At 37.6% G+C, this 20,874-nt stretch overlaps 1 protein-coding gene across 1 annotated transcript; it reads left to right on the top strand.

Moving 5' to 3' along the window:
* Positions 1 to 15,226: 15,226 nt before the first annotated feature.
* On the top strand, positions 15,227 to 20,874 carry LOC121423615 (arylsulfatase B-like). Its single transcript, XM_041619005.1, has 6 exons — positions 15,227 to 15,546; positions 16,741 to 16,940; positions 17,726 to 17,933; positions 18,481 to 18,742; positions 19,270 to 19,421; positions 19,900 to 20,874. Exons 1-6 carry the CDS (start codon positions 15,372 to 15,374, stop codon positions 20,166 to 20,168), a joined length of 1,266 nt encoding a protein of 421 aa, XP_041474939.1. The 5' UTR covers positions 15,227 to 15,371; the 3' UTR covers positions 20,169 to 20,874.

A 20,874-nucleotide genomic window follows, 5' to 3' on the forward strand; every position in this document is an offset into this window, starting at 1 on the left:
AGTTCCCTTTCCTGTCTCTTTGTTTCTAATTATTATTACATGATAGGTGTAGTTGCAATAGATTGGCTGATTGTATTCAAGTATTATAGTAATGTTGGAAATAATTAACTTTGTCATTTTTATATGGTGTATTATGTAATATTGAAACAAATGAAAATACAGGAACACAATCCTCAAATTTTATTTCTTTTTGGTCATTATTTGTCTTCTTTCAAGTCAAGATTTAAGAAAATTATGTGAAACTATTTTACATACCAGGGGTGATGCCATAAATTTATTTAGTGATCGTATCATGTCAAGTCATAATTGATCGTATGTCAAGTTATAACATCATGAATTATGTACTTCTTTTTCAAGAAAAAGGTGACCAATCAGAATCAGTTGCAAATGATTTGTTGTGATGATTTTAAATTGACTTGCATTTGAGGGCATGACCCTGCACCCCCCCCCCCTCTGGTATGGTGGTGTATGTTGACCCCCTTCACCTCTATATAAATGTGGTTTCAGAACCTTAATAGGGGCGCAATGTGCGATCTTGAGAGAAATCATGCGGAGAAGCAAAGCGATCGAGCGTTACAAAATGTTTCCCCTTTGAAATCTTTATAGAGACTTTTAATTGCTTTTTATGCATTCACCTTCAATGAGGCGAGGGCTCAAAAATCCTCTCAATGTGTAGTTTTAGTTCAGCCCATTTTCCCACTTTATCTGGAAGTGGAAGAGCCATGGTGTAGTGGTTTTGACTTTAGCCTTGTAAACAGATGGTCGTTTGTTCGAATCCCACATAGCGTCATTTGGCAAGGCGTTAATCCACACTTTGCCACTCTCAACCCAGGTGCTAAAAGGGTACCCGGTAGGATGCGAAATATATTGTATGTTTGATTTTGCCAGCGCCATAATGCCGGGCTGCGATGAATGCAAGGAATGCTCCCCAGGGAATGGACTTGAAAGCAATCCAAAGGCCGGGGTAATAATTAATTAATACGCTGTACGCAGTACGCTCTTTGAGCCATTCTGGGAAAAGCGCTTTATAAAAATTGGCTATTATTATTACTATCTCTTGAGATTTCATTCCTGTGTCAGCTCAAATTGCAACAATTTCTTTCAAATTAATTTTTGAACTTTACAAGACCGTAAAAACGGCAATTACAGAAGTGATATAGGGTGGAAAATGTGCAATTTTGAGAAGCAAATCGACTGTGTTTAATATTGTGCACTTAAAATTTATGATGAAGAATAATTTTGATGCGTTATAAATTTTTATGTTCTTGGCTCCTGCGTCGCTCGGAGCACGTGCCCCTAGGTACCTCTCTGCCCCCTATCTATCTCTCTCTATCTCTCTCTATCTTTCAGTTATCATGCACATTATCATTCCAAATGTTATATGGAAGATTGCTAACAGTAACACACTGGTGTAACATCACATTTATAACTTCTACTAGCTAGGTCATAATTCCCCCTAGGGCTGAGGTCATCCAGCGGTCATATCTGTTTTATTGTCAGCCATGCGAGGGAGGATTGCTCGTAATCAAACATATCCTAATGATATTATTTCCATAATTTTTGTTGAAGTGGGCATTCCTGGTTCCAACGCAATTAACATTGTAATTTATTCCAAGGTAAGAGACTCATTTTTTCCTGATCTTTTATAAGCCGCACCTCTCCTAGAATAGCTCTAGGACCCGGTCACAAAAATCGGTTGCGATCAAATACCACTAAAATCCGGCTAAAATCAAACTAACTTGATGTTCAAGCTGTCAGAAGCGAACATTTTGGGCTTGCTTTTGATTTATTTAAGTTGAAGTTTAACTTGACTCTCCTGCAACATGCCCTTGTTGCTAATATCCTATACTCCCGCAAAGATGAAGCTATATCGTGACCTCGATGTATTATATCGCGTTCTTATTCTCATGCCGTTCGAACCGTTTTACCCGAGTTCAAGACCTGTTAAAAATCTCACCGCAGATGGATAATAAAAAAAAACTCATAAATTGCATTACGCTTTGATGCTAATATGCAATGCGCGCGGCGATATCGAAATAATTGCATGGGCCTTATTTGGTGCTGGAAGAACTATTATGAGGAAACAATTGATTTTCGAAGTTGAATGCGTTCGTCGTCGTCACCGAGACTGATCCTGAAGAAGAGGGGTGTAGTTTTTTAAGGCAATATATCTAGGGATTTGTGGTTTTCACATTGGATCTTCAAAGCTTGATACATCTATCTACCAGGATATGTGACTTCAGTGTTCGTGGATGGGAAATCAATCGATTTAAATGCATTTTCTCTCAAAACAAGGTAAATAGATATATTTTTTTATTTAAAATGTTATCACTATTGTAGAAATAGAAGCTGTTATAAAGTTATTTTGATATGTATATAGATAATCTGTTTATAATGAGCATTATGAATAGACTTTAACAAAATTATCATGTGGATGCCCGTTTGCTTAATATTCATTTCTCTATTTTCAAGTACCAAGATATATTTCTTGGAGAAATGATAACGAACGTCGCAATACAAACATAGAAATCATATAGGGCTACCATTAAACGAGGATATACCGAAATAAAGACAGTCAGAGTGATGAGTCATTAGGCACCCCACAATAACAATTGTCTTAATCATTTATGAATAAAGAGGCCACTCGAGTTGGCCATCATGCCAAGGTAATTAAAATTTCGAACTGTATCATATTTACGTGTATTACAGGCCTACAAAACAGCGTAGTCTTGATAATAATTAGCCAGATCCTGTATAACTAAAATAAACTCTGGTACCTGGGAATTATCATTTTGATTATAAATGGGTGTATAAAACTTAAGACAGACGGGGGTCGGGAAAACAGTAGAGCAGAAAGACACCCCCCCCCTCTTGTCTTGTTATTTTGATATTCCTGAAAGGAACACACTCTAGCTGCATGCCACTACGTTAGAAAGGTCTTCGCTTTACGTGAATGGGGAGAGCATTACAAATCCAGGGTTGATTTTTATTTCTAAAAATCCAGAGTTGATTTATTTCTAAAAATACAAATATTTTTTTCGAATTCCTTCCTTGAATGTATTAAAGGAAGGGGTGGAGACGTCAACCCCCCCCCCCCTCTGCTCTCCAACACTAATAACCCGAACGAAGCCCACCTACTTTTCCACCATGGGGAATTTCTGGCATGCATTTATATCCATGAAAACGATGTCAACATTTATTTGCATGTATTTTATTTTACAGCTGTTTCTGCCCGGAAATAAAATTAAATTAGAATGGCTGTCTGTGCTATAAAACAGCCAAGTATTTATTTCAATGCTGTTTTTCGTTAAAAGTCCTTTAAAGAATGCTTCTGATGGTCAATATAAGATATGAAATGCTCTAGAGATCAGAATATATGTACATAATAGGCCTAAAAAATATCAAAATTTGAATATGGTGATATTCACACTCCTCTCTCGTCATCCATCTCCATCTTCTTCTTATCTCTTTGATCCAATTATTTTACAAGAGAAACTTCTACATAATAAATATTGCGAACATTCATTATCAAACTATTACACAAAATGTTTCTTTTTGTTTAGATATTTTATCACGATGCGCCATTGTGCATGTTGTCAGAGGAATAGTAATGGATTTGTTTTCAATTAATGGGAGAAATATCTGTGCTATTAATTATCAAACAAGAAGCATGAATATTTCAAAAAGCGTAACCATGGTAACCTGTTTTAACGTTGAAATTATATTGATATCCTGTACGTATAAAGACGACGATGATGCCCATGCAATAGCAATGAAATAAGCATTATTGTTGAACCACTTTTCATATTGACAGAATAATGTCGGAGATGGTGTTTCTGGTGGATGGAGGCTGGTCAATAGGAAATAATTTATGTTCTATCACATGCTTGACAGAAAAACATAAATACATTTCAGTGCTTTTATACAGTACAGAAAATCACTTTTTATGCCACACAAACGTAAATTTGCGCGTTCGTCAAAGGTTAAGATGTGGCCCAAATGCTTCTCCCTGAAGTGGAATTCTGATATTCACAAGGGTATATTGATACCAATGTTTTGAATTAGCAAACATGACGGTTTGATCAAATCTTCATGTTATCAATTACTGAGGTCATTCAAATATATATGAACCATGAATAGATGTGTGCCTGATTCGGAGTTTTGTCTCACCTATACCTGGAGAATGTTCACCCCCTGTAGAGACTATGTTAATATCACTCTCACACATTGGACTTGTAGCTAAAATATACAATTCAATTTTCATAATTCCCACCCTCCCCAAAAGATGGGTGTCATGGACGATATGGTGACAGTTTTGTCATCTTCACAACAAATGTCCGGAAGTAATTCAAACCTGTTGGTCTAAAAATGCCAAAATTGCACGACTCCAGGGTAACGTCATAATTCGTATAAGATATGAGCAGGTCACTGTTATTTCCTATCGAAGTGCTTTGTCATGAGGTTCACATCATTGCCATCAATTGCCCTGTGTATAAGAAAGGACCATTTATGAATTTACCGGTGCAACCATAAGATTCTACGTCTATATTATAACGATGCCAATGTTTTGTAAAGGATACGGCACTCATGGACTTTTGCGAGAAAGTGAAGCGAGCTATAGACAATTATCGACATTCTTTTCTTCAGGTTATGAAATGGATTTACACAAAATATGAAGAAAATTCGAGGAAAATTCATCCGTTACGAGGCCTAACAACCACATATTAAGAAAAATCACTCTTGAAGGAGTGAATTAGGTTATATTTAGAAATAATTTTTAGTGAAAATAATTCGCATTTTTATTCACTTTAAATAGAGATAGTTCATGTTTGAATCGACTATAATTACCACATGCAGAGTAATAATTAGGGCACTCTAAAAGGAATGTAAATACGCAGATGAAAAAAAGCATTACTTTTAGAGGGGGCGAGAGTGAATTTAGTTTCTTAGCAACCAACTCTCAACATCTTGTAATTTTTTGCATGTTTGCTTATAATGCCTATTAAATTAATTGCAAAATACGTCAAAATATATCGAGTGGCCGAGTGTCGTCCATTCGAAAGGGGCATGGTGACCAGCTAGTGGAATGAACATTATTTTGTTCTAACCGATGAATGCCTAAGGCCAGTAAAAGTATCAAATTAAACCAAATACTTCACAAAATATATCATCATCATCAAAATTAATTTCTCATTTCCTGGTCAGGACGTTCGCATTTATGTAAATTTTACATATTCAAAGTCAGTTGCGTTTTGCATTCCCCTTTTTTCGTCATCGTCTTAAAAAAATTACCATTTTTTCTTTATTGCTTTCCGTTGTAAAATGTAAATTAAAATCAGTGGAATTGACCAATCTTGATAGATCAGGACATTTGGGACGTGTTCAGACACAATGATAGTTTGAACGTGGCTATAAACTTTGAATCAAAATATGGTAACCCAGAGCACCTACCCGGAGCACATATATCTTCAAAACCACAGGTTAGTCATTGCCATTCGCCTGGAATATGTTTGATGCGGGAGAAAAGATGACACGACCGTGACAGCGGAGAGTGAATCCTGCCTGCTCTGAAAGTAATATAGATCTTGAGTATTTGAGTATTTATTTGTCTGAATCATCGTATAAACAGGAGTCAGATTCTCTTCAAATCTGTATGTTTCATCAGTACAGGAAGAGAGTTTTTCTGTCGTATTTGAAATGTTTTATAATGCTTGTGCCATATGTCGACGACTGTTTCGTGCAGCCTGGCAACACGAGGTACAGACTCATGAATATTCGCGTCAAGACTTAGTGCATGTGAATTTAAAGTTGGTTTGTCTCTTCTTTTGAGTTTGCTGTCTATATTTTGAGGGGTCAAGATGGACATACGAGAACGAGGTCAGATGAGGTAACCATAGTAACGAATGATGACCACCGCTAGTGGATGAGATCCTGAGAACTTTCATGAACATGGTGAAAGAGTGCTGAAATACATGTAATCTTTAAAGTTTTTGGTGAGTTTTATCTCCTATGTAGTCGGCGTGTCACGTCCGGATCGGGAGTCCGGCGTCAATCGCATTTTAAGGGATTTATAATGTTATACCGTATAATGTATGTTATACCGAGATTTTTTAACCTGACTGCTAAGAAAGCACGAATGCCTGTGAGCAAGCAACCAGGGGACCGACGGCTTAAGGTCCTCTCCGAGGGACTTGAGGATAAATGAGGATAAATGCCTTACCAAAGGGCACTAGCGCACCACTTGGGAATCGAACCCGGGCCACCGAAATTCGAAACCCCCGCTCTACCGACTGAGCTATCGCGCCTCTTGCTTTTCACTGAATTATACTAGTTCAACAATGGCTAATATACTCTGATAATATATGTGGATATAATCGTTGCAAAAATTATTTCCTTGCACATAACTTGGTATCATGGCAGGTCTTTAATAATAAGGTAGCATCTTTAACCCCGATATTACACGCACAAATTTATCATATCATATTCATAAGATTGTATGCCAAGTGAATATACCACTACTCATGATATTGGACAGGTTGGACGTATGTGTATGTCTTTTGGGCGCCACTTGGTCTACTTCCAATTTATCTAATGTCAGTATCATTTGGTCTAACCCCCATAGTCTAATCCCTTTTCTTCCCCTAGATCTGATTTTTACCATCTTAGAGACTGCGGAACTGGGATGGGGGCTGGAGGGCCTGATCATGCAGCCCCCCCCCCCACACTTTCAAAACCGTTCTGCGGCTGCTGCATTTGGTGTATTGCCCCGCCCCGTTACCATTCATGATGTTAATTCTTTCAGCAATAAGTATATCGTGTTTCGCTCAACCCAGGTGTAGTAAATGGGTATACCTGGCACTAAATATCCATTCTTTGAAACCTCTTTCATATGTCAAAATAAAAGTCTGTTTTTCTGTTGCCCAGTTGTTAAATTATTTTGGAATGAAGTGTACAAATGGTTAGTTAATTTAAACATTCTTACTTTGCCTTTTTCAGTTTTGGATATTTGTTTTGGAGTCAAAATAAAAAATAGTCTTATTAATACCATTATATTTTACGCAAAATTCTTTATTTATAAGCAAAAATACAATGAGAAAATCTTAGTCTTTAAACAATTTAAAAATGAAATTATTTTTTTAGAAAAAGTAGAGCGAGCAATCGCAGTAAAACAAGGCAAACTTTCAGTTCACTTTGATAAATGGAATTCTGTAAACAAGTATCAAGATATTCTTGCTGAATTGTAACACTTTTTTTATACTTATGTGTATGATTTATTTATGCTGTTATTATTTATGTTTTATGTATATTGTGATTTGATTTTGAAGCAATAAAATTTATAATAAAAAAAAAATAATATAAGTCTGTGCATACTATTAAACGAAATATTAAAAACCAAATAAAATTGTATAAGTTTGGGTACATACGATTATTTTCGACCAGTTTATTATTTTTATATGGGGGGCTAACACATTACTTGTTTTCACCAATCCGTCTTAACAGTGAAGGAAGTTTAGATTGTGACACATCGGATCAATATTTGCATATACCACCCACTTAATTGTCATGAAGATAACTGTTTTATGCCAATTCTTTGTATACATCCTCTTTCACTATATATAGTGGCGTACCTAGGATTTTCCACAAGGGGGGGGGGCAAAATCGTCCGCCCAAAAATTTGACAAGCAAAAAAAAGGTCTTCAACAACAAATATAGGATTTCGTACCAGAACAAAAATTGACAGGAAAAAAAAGGTCTTCAAGCTCGTCGGGGGGGGGGGGGGGGCAGGGATACGTCCTTTGCATGGGTTGTGACTCGTCGGGCCCGCCCCCCCCCGTAGGTACGCCAGTGACCGTATACTTTGTTAACCAAAATACCATCATTCATCTCAACTCAACTTGACATCAAGGTGGTTTCGGCCATTCATGACGGTTTTCGAAAATTGCTCTTTAGTTCAAGGCAATGAATATATTTTGTCAATGACATCTGTTTATGGATGAAATATTCTATTCACTCCTACTTCGTGTTTCTCTCCATAACGGCTAACATCCATCACTAAATGATTATGAATACAACCTAATCATGCATGCTACACATGATAAATAATGCATGTAATCCCTATCAGAGGACTATTCTATAATCGTATTTCATATTCTTTTGTACTTGAATGATAATAACAAAGACCTAGAAACGAACGATTCCATTTACTTGAAGTTCGTTATAACACTTAATTTCAACACGTATACATTAAAAAATTGTAATTTACCTATATAGGTGAATGCGTAAGTCAAGCAACGGTTTAAATAATAGAACTCTACAATATATATTTAACATACTAGTCGTGTTTGAAGAAGGGGTGAAGAGATCAGGAAGGGGAGTTTTAACGTGAAACTATCGGGGGTATGAATTACTAGGCAAAAGGAGTGAATATTTTGCGAAAAGTGCAATGACATTATTGCACATTGTTCCTATGAATGAAAGTTAAACTTAACTTTAATCATTCATAGTTGCCTTGATGTATTAATATTCTCTGACGGCAACGGTGACTGAAAAATTGGTTATTTGCATTAATACTACCTGCCCATTCGCAACAGGCATGACATGTAATAGCCTGTAATAGCCTGTGATTAAAGATTATGCATTATTATAACGTGTATTATCGCATGTGTTTGTTATTGATGATTATTCTCAATTACTGACAAATGAGCAAGATGTCAATGAATAATAAACCCGCATAAATATAAATAAGGTTGTTTTTCCAGTGATTGATACTACAATAATGATTTGTTTTAAAACGCTCTTACAGGGCAAAGACCAACAAGTGGTGTTCAAATTGCAGAACGGACATTGAAGAATACTCCACGCTCATCTGAAAACGAGTTGGATCCAACAATTGGAAGCGATCAACTACGCAACCACAGCGACGACGAGAGCGGTGATGAAGATGTCCAGACGCATACCTGACATCGAGTAAAATTGCCTTTCTGAACGTGCTGCGAATGACTGTTATCATTGATGGCTGGTATCAAAGTGAAACCGACATGGAGTACGATGACGAACTTGTGCATGGTTTGTCTCGTTGTGGCCTGCATCATCACCGCATCCGTGTTGCTGCTTTGGCGGATGTCGTCCTCTCCGACAATTACCGTGACCAAGCTTGACCACCAACGACGGGGCGATCGTCGTAATCGACCTCCACCGAATATCATCTTCCTGCTGGCCGACGATCTCGGGTATAACGACGTCGGTTACCATAACCCGGCTATGAAAACAAGTAACATTGATCGGATATCATCACGTGGGATCCGACTTGAGAATTACTACGTGCAACCGGTTTGTTCGCCTACCCGGAGTCAATTGTTGAGTGGAAGATATCAGCTAAGTTTTTTCAATACTTATTTTCGGCTTAATTGATGTTGATGTATTTATTCATACCCATTTAGTACTCTGACATAATGACGTTACGAATATAGAGCCAAACTTTTACAATGTTCGTAACCGCAATGATCTGATGATGCTGTTGCAGCTGCGTCTCCGAATATATAGCCTAGCTGTTTCATCAGTGATTTTACCTTTTTTTTCTGAATTCCCGTCTCAACAGTATATAATTATGACATTGCCATAATTGTGTGGATGAGATTCATCCAGGGATTCAACTTCCCGCAACATTCATTGCTAATTAATGTGTTTATAATGAAAGATTGAAGACGCTATTTGGCTGTAAAAAGCTTTTTATATAACTGTTTAAGCTAGTACTTTGCCATGTACGAGAAAAAGCATCGTTCATTTTTTTCGCCATTGACTTTCTCTTTTCACCTGCTCGCATTTCCTTTTTCATCTATCTACTTCCTCCAGCATCGTCCCTTATCCATTTTCTTTACCTATGATATCATGCAGTTCAGCTCGAGCTGATAAATCTGCAACTTTTCAATGCCTTTATCATGTTTATAACCTGTTTTATGGAGGGCATGTGCACTTCAGGGACCATGGAACGACTTTGAAAGGGGACTGAACTTACATAAAATCACATTTTGATGGTTATTTTCACGTTTTTATGGCTACTGAAAAAATGTGTGGCGGGCTGTAGCTCCATCCCCCTCCATCCGATTCCGCGGCTTCGGCCACCCATCTCGAAATTAGAATGGTAATGGTAACCAGTGGCCATATTCCTGTATAATTTACTAGTATTTTGGTAAAAGATCTTTCCTGGATTTTGGATAATCAATTTTCTGTGATTGGTTATTTTGTTAATATATCAAAGACATCAGAGGCGTAATGAGCCAGATATTGCAGATGGAATAAATGTTCTTTAAACAATTGCGAGTGGGTGAAGCGAGTGAGAAAAGTTTTAACCTCAATAATACAAAAATATAATTTTTTGATAGATTTTGACATACTATTAAAAAACACACCCCTTCGCTATTCCCTTTCCTTCTCTTTTGATTATTTCCCTTTTTTTAAATGTAGTGATTTTTTTTTTATGGAGGACATTTACACCAGCCCCCCCCCCCCCCCCAATATTTTGTCCGGCAGTGATTTTGCGGGTTCGTGGATCCTCGTATTTTTTTTTCTTGTAAACACATTTTTAATATGATCCGAACAAGCTTATGAAATCTTGAAAGACAATATAACAGTTTGAGCTCAAAATATATGTACTGGAAGTTCCCTCACAAAAAAGCCTATGTCATAATGATCTGATATTTTGCATGAGACAATCATTGTCAATAGATCGCCATACTCAAGTAACCATGTCAAATAACATTGATTTTTCATTCCAAAATGTTTCTATCTTCATTAAAAAATGACGGTATTCTATATTATTTTAAACTCTTCTTTAACAGTGTTTAAAGGATGAAAAATGAAGCAGCTTGTTATCTGTTCGTAAAAGTTGTGTTTGGTTTAGGTTTTGTCTGATTTTATTATTATAAGCAATGCACACGTTCACAAACGAATAAAGTTTGTTCTTTTGAATAAACTTCTCAATATAATTTGTCTCAATGTACTCAAAGCACTACGGTGGACATCCGGGATTGGAAAGCTCAAAGAACTGGACCGGATATGATTTGAGGGATAATTTGGAACAGGTAGCCCAAGACTATCAAGGAGTCTTTCTGCAACGGGCCCCTGATCAGCCCTCCCCCACTTTCAAAACCGTTCTGCGGCTGCTGCATTTGGTTTATTGCCCCGCCCCGTTACCATTCATGGTGTTAATTCTTTCAGCAATTCAGCAATAAGTATATCGTGTTTCGCTCAACCCAGGTGTAGTAAATGGGTATACCTGGCACTAAATATCCATTCTTTGAAACCTCTTTCATATGTCAAAATAATATAAGTATGTGCATACTATTAAACGAAATATTAAAAACCAAATAAAATTGTATAAGTTTGGGTACGTACGGTTATTTTCGACCAGTTTATTATTTTTATATGGGGGGCTAACACATTACTTGTTTTCACCAATCCGTCTTAACAGTGAAGGAAGTTTAGATTGTGACACATCGGATCAATATTTGCATATACCACCCACTTAATTGTCATGAAGATAACTGTTTTATGCCAATTCTTTGTATACATCCTCTTTCACTATATATAGTGGCGTACCTAGGATTTTCCACAGGGGGGGGGGGGGCAAAATCGTCCGCCCAAAATTTGACAAGCAAAAAAAAAAGGTCTTCAACAACAAATATAGGATTTCGTACCAGAACAAAAATTGACAAGAAAAAAAAAGGTCTTCAAGCTCGTCGGGGGGGGGGGGGGGCAGGGATACATCCTTTGCATGGGTTGTGACTCATCGGGCCCGCCCCCCCCCCGTAGGTACGCCAGTGTACTTTGTTAACCAAAATACCATCATTCATCTCAACTCAACTTGACATCAAGGTGGTTTCGGCCATTCATGACGGTTTTCGAAAATTGCTCTTTAGTTCAAGGCAATGAATATATTTTGTCAATGACATCTGTTTATGGATGAAATATTCTATTCACTCCTACTTCGTGTTTCTCTCCATAACGGCTAACATCCATCACTAAATGATTATGAATACAACCTAATCATGCATGCTACACATGATAAATAATGCATGTAATCCCTATTAGAGGACTATTCTATAATCGTATTTCATATTCTTTTGTACTTGAATGATAATAACAAAGACCTAGAAACGAACGATTCCATTTACTTGAAGTTCGTTATAACACTTAATTTCAACACGTATACATTAAAAAATTGTAATTTACCTATATAGGTGAATGCGTAAGTCAAGCAACGGTTTAAATAATAGAACTCTACAATATATATTTAACATACTAGTCGTGTTTGAAGAAGGGGTGAAGAGATCAGGAAAGGGGAGTTTTAACGTGAAACTATCGGGGGTATGAATTACTAGGCAAAAGGAGTGAATATTTTGCGAAAAGTGCAATGACATTATTGCACATTGTTCCTATGAATGAAAGTTAAACTTAACTTTAATCATTCATAGTTGCCTTGATGTATTAATATTCTCTGACGGCAACGGTGACTGAAAAATTGGTTATTTGCATTAATACTACCTGCCCATTCGCAACAGGCATGACATGTAATAGCCTGTAATAGCCTGTGATTAAAGATTATGCATTATTATAACGTGTATTATCGCATGTGTTTGTTATTGATGATTATTCTCAATTACTGACAAATGAGCAAGATGTCAATGAATAATAAACCCGCATAAATATAAATAAGGTTGTTTTTCCAGTGATTGATACTACAATAATGATTTGTTTTAAAACGCTCTTACAGGGCAAAGACCAACAAGTGGTGTTCAAATTGCAGAACGGACATTGAAGAATACTCCACGCTCATCTGAAAACGAGTTGGATCCAACAATTGGAAGCGATCAACTACGCAACCACAGCGACGACGAGAGCGGTGATGAAGATGTCCAGACGCATACCTGACATCGAGTAAAATTGCCTTTCTGAACGTGCTGCGAATGACTGTTATCATTGATGGCTGGTATCAAAGTGAAACCGACATGGAGTACGATGACGAACTTGTGCATGGTTTGTCTCGTTGTGGCCTGCATCATCACCGCATCCGTGTTGCTGCTTTGGCGGATGTCGTCCTCTCCGACAATTACCGTGACCAAGCTTGACCACCAACGACGGGGCGATCGTCGTAATCGACCTCCACCGAATATCATCTTCCTGCTGGCCGACGATCTCGGGTATAACGACGTCGGTTACCATAACCCGGCTATGAAAACAAGTAACATTGATCGGATATCATCACGTGGGATCCGACTTGAGAATTACTACGTGCAACCGGTTTGTTCGCCTACCCGGAGTCAATTGTTGAGTGGAAGATATCAGCTAAGTTTTTTCAATACTTATTTTCGGCTTAATTGATGTTGATGTATTTATTCATACCCATTTAGTACTCTGACATAATGACGTTACGAATATAGAGCCAAACTTTTACAATGTTCGTAACCGCAATGATCTGATGATGCTGTTGCAGCTGCGTCTCCGAATATATAGCCTAGCTGTTTCATCAGTGATTTTACCTTTTTTTTCTGAATTCCCGTCTCAACAGTATATAATTATGACATTGCCATAATTGTGTGGATGAGATTCATCCAGGGATTCAACTTCCCGCAACATTCATTGCTAATTAATGTGTTTATAATGAAAGATTGAAGACGCTATTTGGCTGTAAAAAGCTTTTTATATAACTGTTTAAGCTAGTACTTTGCCATGTACGAGAAAAAGCATCGTTCATTTTTTTCGCCATTGACTTTCTCTTTTCACCTGCTCGCATTTCCTTTTTCATCTATCTACTTCCTCCAGCATCGTCCCTTATCCATTTTCTTTACCTATGATATCATGCAGTTCAGCTCGAGCTGATAAATCTGCAACTTTTCAATGCCTTTATCATGTTTATAACCTGTTTTATGGAGGGCATGTGCACTTCAGGGACCATGGAACGACTTTGAAAGGGGACTGAACTTACATAAAATCACATTTTGATGGTTATTTTCACGTTTTTATGGCTACTGAAAAAATGTGTGGCGGGCTGTAGCTCCATCCCCCTCCATCCGATTCCGCGGCTTCGGCCACCCATCTCGAAATTAGAATGGTAATGGTAACCAGTGGCCATATTCCTGTATAATTTACTAGTATTTTGGTAAAAGATCTTTCCTGGATTTTGGATAATCAATTTTCTGTGATTGGTTATTTTGTTAATATATCAAAGACATCAGAGGCGTAATGAGCCAGATATTGCAGATGGAATAAATGTTCTTTAAACAATTGCGAGTGGGTGAAGCGAGTGAGAAAAGTTTTAACCTCAATAATACAAAAATATAATTTTTTGATAGATTTTGACATACTATTAAAAAACACACCCCTTCGCTATTCCCCTTTCCTTCTCTTTTGATTATTTCCCTTTTTTTTAAATGTAGTGATTTTTTTTTGGAGGACATTTACACCAGCCCCCCCCCCCCCCAATATTTTGTCCGGCAGTGATTTTGCGGGTTCGTGGATCCTCGTATTTTTTTTTCTTGTAAACACATTTTTAATATGATCCGAACAAGCTTATGAAATCTTGAAAGACAATATAACAGTTTGAGCTCAAAATATATGTACTGGAAGTTCCCTCACAAAAAAGCCTATGTCATAATGATCTGATATTTTGCATGAGACAATCATTGTCAATAGATCGCCATACTCAAGTAACCATGTCAAATAACATTGATTTTTCATTCCAAAATGTTTCTATCTTCATTTCTTCATTAAAAAATGACGGTATTCTATATTATTTTAAACTCTTCTTTAACAGTGTTTAAAGGATGAAAAATGAAGCAGCTTGTTATCTCTTCGTAAAAGTTGTGTTTGGTTTAGGTTTTGTCTGATTTTATTATTATAAGCAATGCACACGTTCACAAACGAATAGTTTGTTCTTTTGAATAAACTTCTCAATATAATTTGTCTCAATGTGATAATGAGATACCTATTCCTACGGCGTGACCATCGGCCGTTCATGAAGTGGAAGTATGTCAACAAATCTTCACAGCAAAAACTTTGGTTTTAACCGGTGTACATAGAGGACAACACCAGTTATTTTACACCGGTGTTAAATTGGTGGTATTGGTTTTACACCTATAGGTGTTATTACAACACCTAGGGTTGTTACATTTACACTCTTTGGTGTTATGTTCAATCTCTAGGGTGTTATTTTAACACCTCAGGGTGTGGTCCTCTGTTAACACCAATTGGTGTCAGTTTTAACACCACAGTGTTTACAGTGTTGGAACGTCACTTGTTATATCGTCAAATGAAGTGGTATATAATTCATAATTGTTTCTTTCTTATGATTTCACCAACAGATTCATACAGGGATGCAGCATAGTATAATCTGGGTTGGCCAACCACTTTGCCATCCCATAACAGACCCGACCATAGCCAACCAGCTCAGGAAGGCTGGCTATGCCACTCACGCTGTGGGGAAGTGGCACTTAGGCTACTACAAAAAGGATTGCTGGCCCACAAACCGAGGATTCGATTCCTTTTTTGGTTAGTAAAATAGCTGGGTCAGGGAAGCAGAAATCTTTGGTAAAGAATGTAACAAAGTACAGAATTCTACATACAAAGGATATTCATGCAAGTGCATGTAGGCCTTACTTGTTCAAGAGTTCGAGGGTCCCGCTAATAATTATTTTTCGCATCTATTTTTTACAGATTAACAAAAATTTCAAACTTTGTGTGACGTCGACCCTTCTTAACCTCCCACTAGCTGACTATACTTATATTATAGGCGAATTCCTTTGGTTTCTTATCATCATGATAATCATTAGCAAATTTTTGCATGCCCGTGACATAGTGATACATAATTATGTTCATAAAAGCATTATATAGATTTGCCAGACTTGCGTCCCCCCCCCCCCCCCGAGGGGCCAGTCAAATATATTGCTGTACACACATGCTTGACCAAAGAAAAACGCGTTTAAAGGAGTGGGGTTTTTTCAGTTTTGGACGAGGGCCGCGCGTGCACTCGTTAAAGGTATCAAAAACACCAATTTTCAAGAAAAATGGTGGTTTCGAAAGACTGGTCATGCAATGGTCAATCGCGGGGCGGGGTAAAACGTACCTAGGGTATGTTTTTTTTTCAAAAGCTTTTTTTTCAAGACTAGCCAAACGTGTTTTCCCCCAAACTTTTTCCCCGGGATCATATTCAGGCGACAACTTGTTTAGGGGCCAAAATTGCGTTAATAAATCCCGCGAAAAACTTATTTAGGGGATTATTTTGCACACAGAGAAAAAAAAATACTCGTTTAGGGGGTGTTTGGAAATATTTTGGTCACGCATGTGTAAAGCAGTACATTTGACCCCCCCCCCCCGGGGCGTCCTTGTTCGGAATCATCGTCGGCGTCGCCCCTTATGCGAATTAAGAAAACTAATATTGGAAACACAAGAAATGTTGAAATGGGGGGAATTTAACACAATTTTTCTCGATACATAATAGACACCTTCTCTCTCAATGCTTGGCGAAGTGATAGAATATGAAGAAAAAGAAAAACCTACGGACTTAACGGTACGCAAACGATGCAACTTGCCGAAAAATGGTAGCCACACGCTCCCAAGTTCTCCGAACTAGCAAAGTTCGGACATGACTTGTGACGATCGAATTCTGCATCCCATCACAGATTCTTCGCAATAGGCTCGTAGACCGGTTCCCAAATTGACGTAATCTTTCTTCATAATATACAGGTATGCTGACGGGTAGCGGGGGATTTTATACACATAAGCACTACGGTGGACATCCGGGATTGGAAAGCTCAAAGAACTGGACCGGATATGATTTGAGGGATAATTTGGAACAGGTAGCCCAAGACTATCAAGGAGTGTACTCAACCCATCTTTTCACTCAGAAATCACAAAATATTATCCGTCGCCACAATAAGTCGAAGGTCAGTGAAAAAAAGGTTGAATTAAACCCAAAAAATGATGCGATATCTGTGTTACATCTTTACAGTGAAACATGGGTGGAAATCCGGGGGGGGGGGGCAGGGGGACGCCCCCACCCGAAATAGTAGGGGGACACAATATCAAATACATACATAACTCAAAATCGAAATAAAACATATTTTGGACGAGACAACCTTATTTTTTTGGTGATAAGCTTTTTGGGGGGAGAGGGAGGGGGGCTTGTCAAATTTATTTTGGTCGGTTTGAAATTACCTTACCTTAGGGGTGATCACATTTTTCTTTCGTTTTGCTCGTCAAATTTTTCAGCCCCTGGGTCCACCCCCCCCCCCTACCTTTGGACAAGATTTCCGCCCTTGCAGTGAAGAGAGAGGGGAGAAAGAGAGAGGAAGGAGGGGTAGAAAGAGATAGATGGATGGATGGATGGATGGATGGATAGATAGATAAGATTGATGGATAAAATGATTTAAAGGGGTAAATACATAAACAAATAAAGCAATCAATCATTAACCAATGAAAAGAAAATACTGAATGTAGAATAAATCATTATTAATTAATCATTCAATTAATCAATCAATTAATTGATTGATTAGTTAATCAAAATTATGCCGTTACTCAAAATATCTGCTATTTTAAGGCAAAAGTTTGGTTTACAAGATCGGCCTTTGAAACTTTTTGCACGAAAGACATTCGTCGTAAAAAACTATGAACATTCTGATTTTTTTATTATTTCTATTAATAATGTTTCAAACATTCACTTGTATTCTAGCCGCTGTTTTTGTACCACTCCTTTCAAGCTGTGCACTATCCTCTCGAGGTTCCATCTTGGTATACGGAAGACTTTAACTACATAGCCGATGAGAAGAGACGAATCTATGCCGGTATGGTGAAATGCATGGATGAAGCAGTCGGTAATATTACCAGGACATTGAAGAAAACTGGCCTGTGGAACAATACCATTATCATATTTTCTTCAGGTAATTAATAAATATATTGACCGATTCATCAGATATTACGCAAATATAAAAAGTGATGGATATAACTATCATTTCCGATGCGACAGTGGGTTATCATTGCCTGAAACCGAATCCAAAAGTGTGCACTTTTACTTGCCTTTTTACTCAAAGTCTTAATGGTTTAAGCAGGGTTTTTATTTTTCCTGTGCATAAATAATTTTCTCGTCGGAGAGGATACACCAAGGTCCTAGATTCATAAAAGATTTTTCGGTGTAAGTGTTAAATCAAATCCTTCACATGTACTCTTCACATATGATTCCTTAAGGTGCACAATGGTATAATGTTTGCGTTTTTACACTTGGATAGTAAAAATTGTACCAAACTTTAATTTCAGGAATAACAATACCCTGCCTCATAAATGATAAAGTGTATATAGATTTTAGCAGTTACTAACGATATTCAATCATGATGATAATGTATTAGAAAATAATTGTGATATGTGTAAAACTTTCGTAAATATCCATTTTATGAACCAACCATACCATCTTACTTTTTTTCAATTTCACAGACAATGGGGCAAATTTCAACTATGGAGGCAGCAACTGGCCCTTACGTGGTATGAAAAGATCACTATGGGAGGGTGGCATCAAGTCTGTAGGTTTCATCGCCAGTCCTTTACTACCAAAACACGTTCGAGGAACTGTCAATAATAATTTATTTCATGTAACCGACTGGTTTCCTACTCTAGTCAAGGGTGTGGCACGAGGGCGTCTGAGGGGTACAAACCTCGATGGGCACAATCTATGGAAACATTTGATAAGCAAAAAGAAGTAAGTTAACTATATTTATGTCCTATTAAACATGCAGTTTTAACATGCAGTTTAAGATGGCTTATGGCTTTATCTGCTTTATACCATTTTTTTTAAAAACAACTTTTACGGTGTTAATCATTTCGCCTTTTTGTGAACTAGATACATCCCCCCCCAGGAACACACCCATTGACATGACTGAGGGCTGTTGCATTGTTTCAACATCGGCATATTAGTGTTCTTCAAATTAGATCGAATTTTACTTCAACATGCATTCGAAAAAAAAGTAAAACCAATCCGAATATAACTTATCGAAATTTTGATATTCCCCTCGCTTGCTTATTTTCTACACATGCATAAAGATATTTTTTTCCAGAATTGATTCACGGTTTATTCCATTGATTCTATCTCGGGATACATTTTATATTTTCATCGAACAGCACAATTCCACTCTTAAAGGAGTTTTAGACATTATTTTGCCATGATAAAATGATCCGTCTAGAAACATAATATTATGTCCTCACATATTTTCTTTGTGGCCTTTTCAGGATACGGAACCAGGAGAGTTGGCCACGGAAAGAGATATTACACAACATCGACACCTATTCACCTATCTTCAGTGAGATACCGTTTTGGTTTTCACTTAACTTCCCAGCAGCTATTCGATATGAAAAGTGGAAACTTATCACGTCTCAAATCGGTTAGTAAATGGTGACAATCCTCAAATAATTTTGGTGTTTGGGCAGCGGCCGGATGCAGTATTGACCCGTAGGGTCCAGGGGTGTACATGGTTTTTCTCCCAAGCAAGCAAAACATAACAAAAAAGATGGAGGATTCTTTCGCCCCATGCATCCGCCCTTGGTTGGGGTAGGGGTGGTGACGGTTTTTTTTTATTATATTTTATACATGGGGTAGGGGCAAGACAACCTAAAGTTGATTTACTTTTTTCTTGATTATTAGGAATTATAATAATTTACACGACCTATACATCGCTGTCTTAAACTCTTCTTTCTTTCCTTTTCCTTTTACAATTCTCCCGTTATTCTCTTTTCACTACTTAAAAAAAGATAGGGCAGTCGCCTTCTACAACGACGAGTGCCTGAGAATATTTCATATGTTCTCTCTATTAACTGTATAGAGACCTTGCAGTTACTTTATTTCATTTTGCATATTGACAGGCAACAAAAGCTGGGTACCACCACCAGAATCAGGGGAGCAGACCATCCATTCCACAGATACACCAGAAAAACGGTTATGGCTCTTCGACCTATCCGAAGATCCGAACGAAACGAACGATTTATCGTCAGAAAGGAGAGATATAACTTATTTCCTTTTAAGACGGCTTGGGTCATATCTACGGGGATCCGTTCCTATAGTATATCCTGGTCCAGATAGAAGAGCAAACCCGGCTCTTCATAACAATTCATTTAGTGACTGGATTCAATGACGATTCCATAAAGGTGTTAATTGTTTTCGTGAGTATTTATTTAGGCAAGATTCATTCTACATTCACCGTGAATGTATTAATTACTACTGATTAATATATTTTCTTCTCAAAGGCAAGTATTGACTTTTCAGACATTTTAGGCTTTTGGGGAGTCTTGTACATTGACACAAGACGAAAAGCACGTATATGCACGGCATTTATTAAATTGTTTTGAAGATAGATGTTTCACAGACTCAGGGAGGAAAATGATCTCCGTAATCGGGCCAACCTTGGACCGATGATTATTGAGGGTTTAGGCATAAGATCATTATTAAAAAAAGAAAAATACTAATTTGTTTTCATGAAAATTGTCGAGGTATACTTTTGGGGTCACTTCCATTGACCAGTGTCCATGGGGTTTCAAAAAACACGCTTAGACAAATATTTTCATTGATCTGGAAACGCACCCCTTAGTCGTGTGAATGTTGCAGTAATATTTCCCTACAGCCGCCGTACGGCGAGTCAAACCTGTTTTTATTCAAACCAGCCATATGTTTAGGTGGTACAAAAAAAGTTAAAACGGCCATTTTTATCAATTATTGGGTACAAATCGTCACCCACTTGCAAGGTGCACCGGGGATAGGGATACACCATTTGCAAATTGCCCGGGGGGGCAGTCAAATATATTTTTTTCAGTTTTGGACGCGGTCCGCGCGTGGACTCGTTA

The sequence above is a fragment of the Lytechinus variegatus genome, chromosome 1 (assembly GCF_018143015.1).
Source record: "Lytechinus variegatus isolate NC3 chromosome 1, Lvar_3.0, whole genome shotgun sequence".
Taxonomy (NCBI): Eukaryota; Metazoa; Echinodermata; class Echinoidea; order Temnopleuroida; family Toxopneustidae; genus Lytechinus; species Lytechinus variegatus.